This window comes from Podarcis bocagei (genome assembly GCF_964188305.1).
Source record: "Podarcis bocagei genome assembly, chromosome: 6".
NCBI lineage: Eukaryota > Metazoa > Chordata > Lepidosauria > Squamata > Lacertidae > Podarcis > Podarcis bocagei.
The window spans coordinates 55,256,839-55,271,277 of NC_138130.1; the positions used below are offsets into that span (position 1 = coordinate 55,256,839).

At 39.5% G+C, this 14,439-nt stretch overlaps 1 protein-coding gene and 1 long non-coding RNA gene across 12 annotated transcripts in view; one reads left to right on the forward strand and one right to left on the reverse strand.

Annotated features, from left to right (window-relative positions):
* Positions 1–12,204, forward strand: part of SYNJ1 (synaptojanin 1) — a 45,668-nt gene extending 33,464 nt beyond the window's left edge. For 6 of the 10 annotated variants that reach the window (XM_081199496.1, XM_081199499.1, XM_081199498.1 and 3 more), the window contains 8 exons: positions 156–293; positions 908–946; positions 1,713–1,757; positions 2,325–2,360; positions 2,450–2,520; positions 2,901–3,009; positions 3,883–4,103; positions 9,327–12,204. In XM_081199496.1, the coding sequence (XP_081055622.1) occupies positions 156–293; positions 908–946; positions 1,713–1,757; positions 2,325–2,360; positions 2,450–2,520; positions 2,901–3,009; positions 3,883–4,103; positions 9,327–10,148 (1,481 nt within the window). In that variant the 3' untranslated portion in view covers positions 10,149–12,204. Of the gene's footprint in view, positions 1–155; positions 294–907; positions 947–1,712; positions 1,758–2,324; positions 2,361–2,449; positions 2,521–2,900; positions 3,010–3,882; positions 4,104–6,573; positions 6,598–9,326 lie in introns of all 10 variants that reach the window. The other 4 variants (XM_081199505.1, XM_081199497.1, XM_081199500.1 and 1 more) reach the window with 4 other exon arrangements.
* The window catches only part of LOC308589950, a 32,712-nt gene extending 18,435 nt beyond the window's left edge, over positions 1–14,277 (reverse strand). For both annotated transcript variants that reach the window (XR_014009571.1, XR_014009572.1), the window contains exons 1-2: positions 14,223–14,277; positions 13,938–13,973 (exon numbers count right to left, since the gene is read on the reverse strand). This is a non-coding gene — a long non-coding RNA (uncharacterized lncRNA). The remainder of the gene's footprint in view (positions 1–13,937; positions 13,974–14,222) is intronic.
* Between the last annotated feature and the right edge of the window lie 162 nt (positions 14,278–14,439).

Below are 14,439 nucleotides of genomic sequence, written 5' to 3' on the forward strand. Positions count from 1 at the left end.
CTTGAGAAGATGATACTTGCTTTCCAGAGAGAGATAACAGGATTTGTGTGCTGAGCTACACAAATAATGTAATTTGAAAAAATAGTTGTTATATAGCTAGGCGTAAGAATGTTTTATTTTTTTTAATACCTCTGTATATAAATTACTGTTGCCAGGTTCTCCAATAGATTTTCAACCAGTTGCCCAACAAAAAGAGTCTACCCAAAGTTTGGAACCCAAACGCCTGCCTCCACCTCGCCCTGGAGCACCTCCTGCTCGCCCTGCTCCACCCCAGAGACCACCTCCACCAGCAGGTAAGCCGGTAAAATGTGGAAATAATACCTGAAGAAAGTTCTTCTGTTGTTGGTGGTAAAATTAGCTTAAATTAAGAATAGCTTTGTTGTGACTATGTAGAGGGTTTTGAGAGCTTTGTTTTCAGTTTGTACATAACCACAGTTTGCTGTGCCTTCTGAACTGACAAAACCATGGTTAATGGTAACTATGGTTTGTTTGAAATAATTTATAACCCATGGTTTCAAACAAACCCGTTACCATTAACCACAGCCTTGCCAGTTTGGATGACACAATAACCTGCACTTAAGGAAAAACAGAAGCAAAAACTTCCAAACTGTTTCTTTCCTTGTCACCACACTGGAGGAAGGGAGGGGGGAGTGCATGACTCCAGGGCTTATCTACATTTGTTCTTCTCATGTTAAACTATGCTTTAGCCTGCTGAATACAGCCACTGCTGCCCTATCTATTGGTGCTTTTCTAGCTCTCTGTCTATAAGTTTGAGTATGAAGGTCTCGAAGACTATATAATTACAAACAGTGCATTTATTGTTCCTGATTCTTGATTTCCTTTGTCTCATGCTTCTCTTTCAATTCATACTTTTTATTTATTGCTGCATCTACTTCTTACCCTTAAGGAGGTAAAAGTCCTGCCCCTGCTAGAAAAGAATTTGGAGGTAATGTTTGTGTTCAAATATGACTTAAATAGTGGGCAAAATATTTTGTGTTAATTTATAATACATTTCTTTGTTAACACTTTTGTTGATATCCAGTCTTAGTCATTCATATTCACAGAAGCTCCATTTAAATCATTGGACTTGAAATGGGGCTACTCTGAGTAAGAGTGAGTTAGATATCATTCTTTGTTTTTAACAAAGGCTTTATGACACAGTTTTAGTTTTAGAATGCTTTTATTTTCCTAACAGTAGTAAAGTTACCTGTGGCTTTGAAATGTTAAAGATTGTGCTAAAACCGTAGTAATATGCCTGATTAAATATGAATTGCAAACGTGAACAAACCTGTAACTGAGATCATGTGTGGAGGACAGGAGGAGGTACACTGGTTTGTTCCAAAAGCCTGGGTGAAAAAAAATAGTTTTTGCCTGGTGCCTAGTAACATATGGTGCCAGGTTCACATCCCTGTGGAAAGACATACTGAAATTTAGTTCACAGGGTCCCGACAAAGAAACACAAGTTCTTAAACCTGTATTTTTATCTTGTTTATGATTTAAATATGATCCTATCAATGAAAAATAAAATGAAAGCTCTTTCATCTTTCTAAATGTGAACTTCATGCTTGCTTATTTCCCCCTCAAATCGCAGCAATATACTGTTTGAGTTGATCACTTTATTCAGAACAAAAGCCTTGCAATTCTGTTTTTTCTTACATTTCCTTGCCCTGCTGCATGGCCGATATACTGCTTTTCTGCTTTTCTCTGATAAGGTCTTGGTGCTCCTCCCAGTCCTGGTGTAGCCAGGAGAGAAGAAGGTAATGAATTTTCCTCCTGTCAACTGTATATGCAAATATTCATGCACAGCTGTCCTAACTTTCTTGCCTGAGGGTTCCTATTTGTGCTTTATAATTTTCAGTGGTAACTTATTGAGATAATAATTCAGTCATGACAAATGACGTCAAATTTGTTTTTGTTTTTTAAAGAAAGTGCTAAATTGCAAGTGCTAAATTGTGTGAGAACAAAACCTTTCTATTGAGTCAATAGTCAGGCAAATGTGAATATGCTTTAGGCATGTTTCTTCTGGAAATGTACTAGTTTTTGTTGAGAAAGTGAAAACCACAGAACTATGGTTTAGATTAAGCATTGAACTGTCAGATTAGTCTCCTTGTAAGCACTGGAGATATTCAGCCTAATTTGGAGCCATTATGCCATTAGAGACTATCAAAACATAATGTTAAAAATACAGATAGATACAGTAATATACACATTTGAATTAGGATGTCTGCAACTTTCTCATCTAAATATAAAATCATGTATATGTAAACCTAAATATTCACTAGTATAAACTGATTTATTTGTTTATTTTTGTTCTTATGTCAAAGCTCAAAAAAGCCCTGGGCCACTAAGAAGAGACATAGGTACTATATATTGAGGTTAAATACTTAATTACAGAGAATCTGGATTTTGAAATATATTCTAAATTAGTGACTTCTTTCTGTTTCTGCAGCTCAGAGTCATTCACCATCTCCAGCTGGACCTACAGGCATAGGAACTTCTGGATACAGTACATGTAGACCGGTAGGCAGTCAGAGCTTGTGATGTGGTTGTGATATTGTGATACTGTGTTTAGGTTTATTAACTTCAAAGTTTGTAGAAGAGAATGTGATGAAACTTTATTGCACAATCTTTTGAAATAATTGTTTGTATTTAGTGATACTAGCCAAGGAATCCTCATTTTCCATATAAGACTTCTAGGATCTGTGTTATTTAATTTGAACCCCAGCACTAAGATTTCAGGATTTAGCTTTTCCCATTTCCCTAAATATTAAGCTATTAAAATATTTGACCTTGATTGCACAATCATTGCAATCTGAAGTGAACTGAACTTCCATTCACAGACAATTGTTAGGGTTTCCAAATTGTAACCATATTGAATCTCTGCACCTAATGCATTTCAGACTATTCCACCCCGAGCTGGAGTCATTAGTGCACCACTAAGCCATGCCCGTCCCCCTGTGGGGAGACAAACACCTGAAGTCCAACCCAAGCCAGCAGAATCACCAAGAGGTAAATTGTTTGTTTTTGCTTTAATGTCGTTATCGTGCGGTTTAGTGGCGAGACCTATATATTACAGTCTACTCTTCCCACTTTCCCATAATTGGTTCTGTGACAGTGTCCTGTTCGCATCTCTTTTAGAATTACTGTGAGTTTCTTACCAGCACATAACATAGGTGCCAGTTACAGATAGGTAGCCGTGTTGGTCTGCCATAGTCAAAATAAAAAAATTCCTTCCAGTAGCACCTTAAAGACCAACTAAGTTAGTTCTTGGTATGAGCTTTCGTGTGCATGCACACTTCTTCAGATACAGTGTATCTGAAGAAGTGTGCATGCACACGAAAGCTCATACCAAGAACTAACTTAGTTGGTCTTTAAGGTGCTACTGGAAGGAATTTTTTTATTATGATAACATAGGTGGTTCAAGGTTGCTAATGGAATAAAGTCTCAGTCATGCACTTAAAGCAATTTTGTAAACTATAGGTCTGTTATGCAGAGAAGATTTTAGAATTTTTGTAGCCACTTCTGGGCAGTACTTCTGTTTTTAAAATACTGCAAGAGAATCTGCTTATCCATATGAATGGAAATAATTACAGATCCTTTACCCATGGGTACACAAGTATTTCAGAGGTATAGAATGAAATAAACAGAATGAAGATAGTGTAAGTTCTTGAATGAGCAGCTCTTTTAATCCAGGCCCCTGGCAGTCTTCCTGAACTGGGGTTACTCTTACATGTTTTGGTATGTGCAGTTCCATATATACAGATAATCATTTTTCCTATGGGATGTCATCCAAGGGTTGAGATACTGACCACTGTCAAGAGAACTTTGTGTTAACTGAGAAAATCTAATTCCATTAAAAATACACTTTCTGTGTATTTGCAGGATCTCCTCTGCTTCCTGAACCACTTAAGCCACAGGCTGCCATTCCTGTTCATTCCACCACTCAGCAGCCCCCTGCCCTAAAGATGCAAGAACCTCTTGTACCTATGACAGTAACATCTCAGACAGCTTCTCCACAAAACCTGGAAGCCCCACCGCAGCCTCCCCCTCGTAGCAAATCATCCCAAAGCTTGCCTTCTGAACCCGTCCCTTCACAGAAACAAGTATGTATGCAGTTCTTTTTAATACTTTATTTTTAGTACACAAGTGTACTTACTTTAACAAGCTTACTCAACAGCAGCATTCACATGCTGATAACTTTTACATTTAAATATATAGTGCAGTCGACTCACAACTTAAACACATTTTACATGTGCTGTCCAGTTGAAATCACATAAATTAAACACACAGAAGGTGGAGAGCTTAAAAGCTCTTTTTGTACAAGGATTTTCCTGGCACAGAAAGAGCTTTTAAGCTCTCACACTTGCACACCAGGTTCTGGAAGGCTCTTGCAAGATCTCATAATAAATTTGTCTAGCTTTTGGTTGATGAGTCACAAATACTCATAATCTAATCTAAACTCATAATCTAAGAAATGAACAAATTGCAGAGCTCAAATAATTAGAAGGCATAGACAGTACAAGTTCACTTAGGTCCTGGGACCATTGGGAAGAACAGAGCAATCTTGGAGCCAGCAGATTCTAGATCAGCTCAAACCTGCCCTTGGAAGATCCCTAATCATAGGCCCATAGAGTTTCTGGGTGCCACTAGCCCAAATTTACCCCACCTCTGCTGGCAAAGAGGCACTTCCACCCCATCCTAACACACTCCAGCTAGCAGAGCTGTGGTTGGGGACTGTCTAAAAGACATTAAAGTAGCTGCCAGGCAAACCTCTGGAGAGGCCACTCCATAAGTGATAATTCATGGCTGAGATGGATGTTATTCTTGAAGGCAGCTGCTATATCTCAGCCTAGGTGGTAGACAGATGTCTTAAGACATGGGCATAGGGCAGGGGTCGGCAACCTTTTTCAGCCGTGGCCACCATCCCTCAGACCATGTGGTGGGCTGGACTATATTTTGGAGGGGGGGGAATGAACGAATTCCTATGCCCCACAAATAACCCAGAGATGCATTTTAAATAAAAAGACACATTCTACTCATGTAAAAACACGCTGATTCCTGGACCGTCTGTGGGCTGGATTGAGAAGGCGATTGGGCCGCATCCAGCCCCCAGGCCTTAGGTTGTCTGCCCCTGGGTTAGAGTTTAGCATGTATTATGGCCAAGTTTCATCTGGACTAGCTTACTAAAAAATATATTATTATGGTCACACCTGTATTCACACTGACTTAACTATCCTTTCCACTGTTAATAAAAGTCTTGCAGCTTCTAAGTCTTATAAATTGGGTCAAAAAAACCTGCAAAATATTAGAAAAGATGTCTAATACTAAGCATCCATTTTCTTGGTGAAGTTAGAAAGCAGTTAAACATAGTCCTCTATACACTTTCCCTAAATAACCTGGTATGAATATATAAGAGGTATTTAAAGCAGTGCTAGAACAGTATTACTAGTTTATCCACTGGCAATCAGACATAGAAAAGTTTAACAGAATGTGTCAAAATGCAATCTCTTAGTAATGATTTGCTTCAGAAAGAGAGCTTTTGAGTCTCTGAAGCCAGTACAGCCTAATGTCCTCAGCCTGCTTTTAAATCTGTAAAATCAAAACCCAATCCATGCAGTCCTTTGAACATGCTAATCACTTACATGATTATCTCGCTCTCACATAGCAGCATGACTAAATGTCATCTGGAGCGGGTTTAAAATGCAGCCGCCACAGTCATAGGAATAGTCACTTGATCAAGTAGTTCCATCAGTACAAGGAAATCCTTGCGCAGCTGAACTTTCCACCTCCTCACCCTGTGAACTGCCCAAATCTGTTCTAGGGGTTCCCCAACCATCTAGAGCAGATTAGGAGAGGGCATGGCAATGCACACACACAGGGGAGGGTGTAGTTCTGTTGCACTAGAAAGTAATCCTTGTGCTGACGGGATGAGTTACTAGAATACTGCCCAAAGGCAATATATTTTAAATATGCAAAATGCTTGTTGGGTATCATTGACTCAAACATAGCTTGCCAGTTGAGGCAGCTTTCTTTGTAAGATCAAAGCCAAAGTGAAGGACTATTGATATCAGGGGTGGCTACCCTACAGGTTTTTTGTAGCCAAAAGACCTCCAAATTTGCACCCCTCAAGGTCAACAGTTTTTACTTTTTTAAAAAAGCTTTTTATTGACTGCTCTCATATGTCCCCCACTATGATGATGTGCTTTGCCTCCCGCAAAGTTGTCCATTTTATAAAAAAATAATTTAGTAATGAATAACAAATGCTTTAAAATTAATGCAAAATAGCAGACGGGAAAGCATTTTACACTTTGGCTGCCCCCAGTTTGACAAGCAGCCCCCGGAGAGTTGACTGTGGGTCAACGCGGCTCTCAGCCTGAACAAGATTAGTGTCCCTGTTTTTATATCATAGCAAATCCAGTTAGTACAGTAGAGTGTTTCTGCATGTATGTGTTATCAAAGTAACATCTAACACTCAAATAATTGGAAAGACATAGTGCTGGGTCACTTTTGAAGCATTTTACCGTGGATTTCTTCCTAATATTTTCCCTTTGATGTCTGTCTCTTTCTCACAAGCAGGATCAACCATCAGGGTAAAAGGTACCTGACTCTTTACTAGTCTTTTGTTATTTCCATCCATTATTTGTTCTCCATGAGTTGTAGCAAAAAAGATGTATGAACAATTTTGCTTCATACATCTGCACTTGCATTGAAATCACCTGCCTGCATATATAGGCAGACATGCCATAGTTTCATTCTTGCTTTCTGTAGCATATTATTGACATAAAGCACCTTATTTAGCTTGGTATGCTATGGCCTTGTAGAGTAAGGGTTCTCAAACTGTGCCAAGTAAGCCTCTCCTTAAATGAAGAAAACAGCATAAAGAAGTTTTTAAAATAAATGTCTGATTGTTGCCAGAAATCAGAGGGGAGGGTCCAAATACAGGACACTAAAATACCTAAAAATCCACAAACATTGCCTTATGATGAAGTTGGAAACCTCACTTGCACCTCACCAAGAGGTCTGCCTCACACTTTGAGAACCACTGCTATGGGAAGTACTTAATTTGGTCCCTTTTTCTGAAACTTTTAAACACTACTCAACCCTGATAACAAGACTACTTTATGAAACAAAATGAATATTGCGGCAAAAAGTGTAACATTGATTTCATCTCTCTCACACTCAAAAGTTCGTGAAAAGAAAGCTGCCCTTTTAGAATAAAATATATCTATTTCTAGTTTTAATATGAAGCTAGTTTTAAATCGGTTTGCTTCTGAGATCAATGCAACTTACTAAGCACATTCAATTAAAACCTACAAAGCAGTGGTGCTGCTCTTTTGGGTCTTGGTATTTTTAAATTACACCATAAACATAGCATGCCATGTGCCATATGCAAAATTGCATTTGATTTACATTTATTCTGTAGTTAAACATGGTTATACTTGGACATTGGCAACATTGATTTATTATTATTTTAAGCAGGCGGTTTAGGTAAGTATAAAATGGATCTTCAGATTTAAAACTTTGTGTTTAGAATTGTTGAATATAAAACGATATAGGATTGGCGTATGTCTAATATATGTAAAAACATGGAAATTTACTCTTACACTAGAATAGGCATAGTCACTCAGAAGTCAGTTCATTGGAGCTTACTCTTAGGTGTGTTTAGGATTACGGTCTTAATTACTGGAAGAAATGAAAAATGTAGAATGTGTCTTAAATATGAGGAGAATTTTGATTCTATGTATAAGGGTACCCCCTGCAGTTGGGAAGCCTTCTTTTCATCCCTATGCTGGGTGAGGGAGCCAGGTTGGTGGAAATTGATTCAACATGGCAGCATTCTGGGTTGGGTACTGAACTTGCCAAACCCCTCAGGTGCATGTCATGTCGTAATATTATCTTGGGTGTGTGTGTGAGGGGACATCCTCAAGTCTCTCTATTAGGACTGAGGCCTGTTCTTTTGTCTCCATTCTTGATAAGTTCTATTTCAGTTTAAAATGGTGAGAAATACTTTTGATTGGATTTATTAAGTTCATGTATCATTTCCCACAAATAACCAGATATTAGTCTTAGGAATTTCTGGTGAAGAGTCAACTGGAAGACATTGAGTGCATATTAGCTAAAATACTGAGATTCTTCCCAGAGGAGAAAAAGACCCATCCATCCTAACAACAACAAATTTATTATGTGTACCCTGCCCATCTGACTGGATTGTCCTGAACAGAGGCAAGGCAGAACTGGAAGGCTTCTCTCCCTTTCAGAGGAGGAAAAAGACTTGAAAGGCCCTGCCCATCCAGTTGAGTGGGAGAAGTCAATGTCCTCCAGTCCACTCTGGCAAATGAGTTTTGAACCAATTTACATGGACAATATGCAATAAAAATTCATTAAAACAAAACAAACACACTAAGTGTTCATCTCTAAAAATTACCCAATTACATAAAATAACCATAACACCCACATAAGGAAGAACTGCCAAAAATAAATGACCAAATGCTAGGCCATTAGCACTGTCCAAATGCCTAGGATAATAAAAACACCTCTGTCTTGTGCAGGAATATTTCCAAATGATTAAAATTTATCTGGAAGTTCAATGAAGGGCAGGATTCAACTAATGAGACCTGCCAGCAGAAACCCTGTGCATGGACTTTATTGTGTAATGGGGCTTTCCTCCTGCCATGCTCCCCTTTTGGCTTGGAGGGGGGGTATCGAGAGAATCCCCAGAATAGCACACAGGGGAAGGAGAAGGAGGGGTCATTGAGTCTGCCAAGGCAAAATACTTGCCCTGACCGAATGATTGCCTTAGCGCAATGTTGAATTTCTCCCCAAATCTTTCTATTTTGGCCCAGTAAAAAAACAAAAAACAATTTATAGTATTTAAAGACACTAGTGCCATTTTAAAACATAGAATGTTACTAACATTTTCATTGTGATAAAACTTCATAATAACATCATCCATTTCTGCATGTGAAAGTGACTACATTTAATTATTTATATACTATTTTAGTTCTTCAAGTAATAAAGCATAATGGTTTTTTCCAGTAGAGATGTACTGTTCTTTTGTGTTCAGAAATCTGAAACATTACAATTGTTATCAGTTAATGGGGGATAAATAAAATTCTTTGTAGGTCTACACGTGTCTATTTTGCCAATGAAAGGGCAGTGGGGGTTTTAAAAAATATTTTGATTATAAAATAAATCAAACAGGACTTTTAAAATAACAAAGCAAGCATAAATTAGGAAATGCAAGATCCACTGTTTATGCCATGGACAATGAAGAAATGCTGTTTCACAGCCAAGTGACATGTTTGAGCACTTTATTTACTTTTCAGATTAGAGCAAATGGAGTTCATGCCATTCAGCTTGAAACACAGCTAAACAATGATCCTTTTGAAGATCTGTCCTTTCAGCTGCTTTCTGCATCCAAGATTCAGTCATCAGTCCGAATGTCACCGGTTGTACCTTTAAACCAAAAGAAGCTGACAAAGTTGCCTTCTGCAACAGACAATTTTAATACTTTAAGTAACATAAATTGCATGCCAGCAATGCCACTTATTCCAACATATAGTAAACATGAAGAACGTATGTGCAATTCTCCAAATCCATTTGCTCCCAGACTAAACAGCACAAATCCATTCACCGAAGAAACTGTTACTGCTGGAAATCCATTTAGAACAGAAACCCAAGAATCTGGAGCTACTTCACATTGTTCAACCGAAGGACCTGCTGCTCATCCTTTCCCACCTCTTCATAAAAGCAAGGCTTCGTTTTATGTTAATGCATTTGAAGACAATTTCAGTTTGCAAAACACATCTTCTATAGTGAACAGTGTAAAACCAAGAGGATGGGTAACATTTGATGAAGAGGGTTGTGTGATGAAGTTAAAGTCACCGGACAATCACACTGAGTTAAAAAGAGCAAGTTCCATGAAAGCAACTTCTTTTCCAAGTTCCCTGGGCACTGAACAAAATATATTTGGCTCAGGTTCTGCCATTTACAATGACTGGAACAGAAGCTCTGATTCTTTCTGTCCTTTGCCAGCAAGACCCCCACCTGCACCTCCTGTACCGCCCAGGTCCAATAGCACTAAATCGACTGCACGCCCTTCCCAGGTACCTAAGGTTTTATCAACACAAGATTTTACTGAAAGATAAATTCTTTAAACTTGTTTGCTAAGAGTATTATCTCCTAGAATTGGGCATTGATGTAATTCTGTGTGCAATAGTTTTGTCAGATGCACTGAACTTTAAATATGTCACTATGTACAAAATTTAAAGGTGTATGTGTATATATGGTATTTCGCAAAGCTAATTCCACATGTGATTTTATTATGCCACTACTAATAGGGCACAATGCAGGGAAGTTTATGCATATTTAAATCCCATTTTAATCCACAGGACTCAAGCTCAAAATTAGAAGTTCCCACCAATTAATTTAAATACAACACATGAGCACCATTTTATCCTTTTAGTGCACATAAATTTATTTATTACAAAATATTTTAAATACTATTTTAAATACCCTCCTGACTGGTAGAACTTAGAGTCACTTCCAGTAGCCGAAAACTGGTATATTTATAAGTATTTACCAAAGAACTGCCAAAGTTTAATTAATGACTGTTTAAGGGTAATGTTGGGGAAATGTTATATACCAGAGGTTTATGAAGATTTGTAATGGTGAATTCCACAAAGAGTCGAAAGATTTTTTTAAAAGTACACAGCATATAGTAATATATTTTACCTGCAACTGCCTATGTACTATTATTTTGCACACATGGGAAATATTGTGGTCACTTATAATCCAGTTATTCAACTTTTGCTTTGGATACTACTATTAAGGAACTTTCATTTCAGAAAAATATGAATCTTTGTTATTAACTTGAAGAGCAAAATTTCATGACTCAATACAATGTAGTCAGTTTTGATACAAAAATCTGAGTAATCTGCTATGTGGTCCATGCATTTCAGTTTTGTTTGCCTCCTCCCTTATTATGTATAGGAGTGCTTGTGTCTTAAATTGGGCTTCAACAGATAGTTTTTGTACTGTTCTGTTTTGTACTGTTTTAGATGCATCACTGTTCTCCCCACAGACAGAAGCTGTCAATGCCACATGTGATGTTTATGGAGGCTAAATCTGTTCCTGTTTGCACAATGCTTTGTAAACTTGCAAATGGTCCTGTCCCCCATGGTTTTTGCAACAAATGTCATTTGTAGTATTTTGGTGTCATGAAGGAAACACTAGTGTTTTCAATGATACGTCATTAGGCAAGCTATAGATTCTCTTATACACATTGTCACAGCTATTTATATTGATTGCTTTTTTAAAAGCTTGTGAAAAATCTTTTTTGAGAAGGGCCTCGCCAAACCTGTCTGTTCTTCTGTTGACTCTGTTAGCAAAGTCTCTGCCTTTTGGTAGCATCTAAGTGAAGCACAGCTTTCCATGGAGCAGCAAAAATAAAATTACATTTCTAAATTATTTACTACTATCCCATCATATTTCTATAAATCATCCCAGCTTGCAGTGCATAACCATTATCTACAGTTGGATAGATCAGTAAATACAGTGACTTCTGTATTGTGCTTTTACAGTGAAGTTCATTTAAAAGTACTTGTACATCTTAAAACATCAGTGGTACTATAACCTTTGTGCTTCAGTATGTGATTTAACTCGTTAAAACTCTTGATTATTAACATCTGTGTGATAGTGCTTTGGAATAATTTTATGTTAGCAAAGCAACTGTGTTCTGGAAAGTTAGTGCAAATTACAGTTCAGTGATATGTAGACCTTGTTTAGATTTTTATTTTCAATTATTACAGTTTTTCTATAACATATTTAAAATACAAGCCCCCATACACCTTCAATAGATTACAGAATCTGGCAGCAAAGTACCACCAAAATTGCAACAAAGTATCTACAAGTATAGGATAAATAGTTAACAATCATAATATATTGCTAAAAGTAATTTACAAGTGGCGTCAAATTTACAAACTATGTAAAAAAAAAAAAAAAGCTATATATTTCATGGAGTGTGTTCCCTGTGGCAAGTTGCTTTGTTAATGTGTAACAAATTATTGCTTGTGGTACACAATATTTGACTATATCCAATGCAAAATGACAGTATTAACTCGGTGGTCTACAATATTCCATACATATCCTGTGAAATGTGGTGTTGCATTAATTAAATAAATATATCAATCTTTCAGAATATAATATCCATTCATTGACTGTGTCAAGATTTGGTTTTCTCTTGTGGCCTGACATTCTTGCCCCTTTAGGAATGGACATAGATTTCTCCTGCAAAGAAAAGCTTAGTTGGTTGGGGTTTTTTTTTAATTCAGATACATCTAGGGTTACTGCACTATGCTCAGTTGCAGAGCAAATAACAGAGGTGCCAGTGAGAGAGGGAAGCCTTTTATTGTCATGAGGTAAAGGTAAAAGGACCCCTGACCATTAGGTCCAGTCGTAGCCAACTCTGGGGTTGCGGTGCTCATCTCGCTTTATTGACCGAGGGAGCCGGCGTACAGCTTCCAGGTCATGTGGCCAGCATGACTAAGCCGCTTCTGGCGAACCACAGCACGGAAACGCTGTTTACCTTCCCGCTGGAGCGGTACCTATTTATCTACTTGCACTTTGATGTGCTTTCGAACTGCTAGGTTGGCAGGAGCAGGGACCAAGCAATGGGAGCTCACCCCGTTGCGGGGATTCGAACTGCCAACCTTCTGATCAGCAAGCCCTAGGCTCTGTGGTTTAACCCACAGCACCACCCGCATCCCGTTGTCATGAGGTATTCTTACTCAATTCACACATCTTTGGACTGGTGGACAGAGGCCTAGGTATGGCAGCTGGAGGCCCAACAGCTACCTGGGTCAGTCTTAAACTGTATATGGATTAAGACCAGCCCTGTGAATGGAGCTTGGAAACCCACTGGGAGCCACTGTGGTTGTTTCAATACAGGCAAGGGTAAGATCTCTTCCGTGATTCCTGTTGGCAAGTAAAGCAACTCAACTGCAGTGTTCTGGAGCAGCTGCATTTCCTGAACGGTCTTCAAGGGAAGCCCCATGCAACAACATGCACTGCCAACCTCAAAAGACACCAGAACGTAGATAATGTTGGCTAGGCTACCTCTGGCCAGGAAGGGGTGGACGTCAACACAAACATGCCTCCTAGGCTTCCTGAGAGAAAAGTGAATAGCTCTCCCAGGCAGCACACCTTGTCCCTTATGCCGGAATGCACAACCCTTTCCAGAGTTGGTTGATCATCTATCTTTTTCTTCTTTGGCCATCACTTGTAGCCGTATAAGATTGACTTCATGAACAGAGTTTTAACAGTGTGTCCATAAGTGACTGTGGAGGCCAATTCTGGATCCACATATCCTTCCACAGTGGGGACATTGGTTTCCGGGCAGGAGTTGATCACGGTGAGGGTTTGCCAAGTGTGCCTTCCTCTTAGCACATTTCTCCCTTGCGTACTGAGTTCAAGAGTTTCCAAAGCCCATGACACCTTTGGTAAAGGCTGTTCTCCAAATGGAGCGTTCGCAGGCCAGTGTCCCCCAGTTGTTGGTGTTGATCACCACCACCCTGCGCACGTGAAATGCCCATGGATCCTTTTCTCTCCTCCCCCCCAACCAGGGATGCGGACTTATAAAAAATATTGGGGGGGCCCCGGGAAAGCTCATGAATAATAAATAAGCTCGTGAATATGCAAATAAAGTGGGTGGAGCTTTTGCTCGGGAGGGAGGTCAGGAGGCATGCAGCCCGACCCTGTGCATTTTGGGCTGGGGGAGAGGCGGCGATGGCGCTCTGCTGGAGGGGCGCCGGAGATTATTGGGGGGGCGGAGCCCCCCCAAACGAATTTTTGAGGGGGCTCGGGCCCCCTCAAGCCCCATGGAGTCGGCGCCTATGCCCCCAACCCAGCCGCACTGTCGTTCATTTTCACACACCTACCTGCTTCTCCCCATTTTGGCAAATGAGCATCAATATCTTTGCCTTTCTAGAAATATTCAGGTAGGTAGCCATGTTGGTTGGTATGACTCAGTCGAAATATGGTATATAAAAATTGTCCAGTAGCACCTTAGAGACCAATTAAGTTTGGTCTTGGTATAAGCTTTCGTGTGCATGCACACTTCTTCAGATCTGAAAAAATAAGCACACGACAGCTTATACCAAGAACAAACTTGGTTGGTCTCTTAAGCTGCTACTGGACAATTATATATATATATAATATAGTACGCTCATCGTCCTCGCTCCGCGGCCGGGTCTTCCCCTTCGGGCGGAGCTGGCCACGCTTCCCCCGGGCCAAGTGCTGCTCAGCGCTCCAGCCAAACCTCGACGTCCTCCTCCCGCTAGCAAAGCGCGCCTTAAGGAGGACGCGGGCCCTTTAAAAACGGCCCCGTTCTCGACACCTCCTCCCTGGGGTGGGCGGGGCTAGTGCTGAGTGACAGCGAAG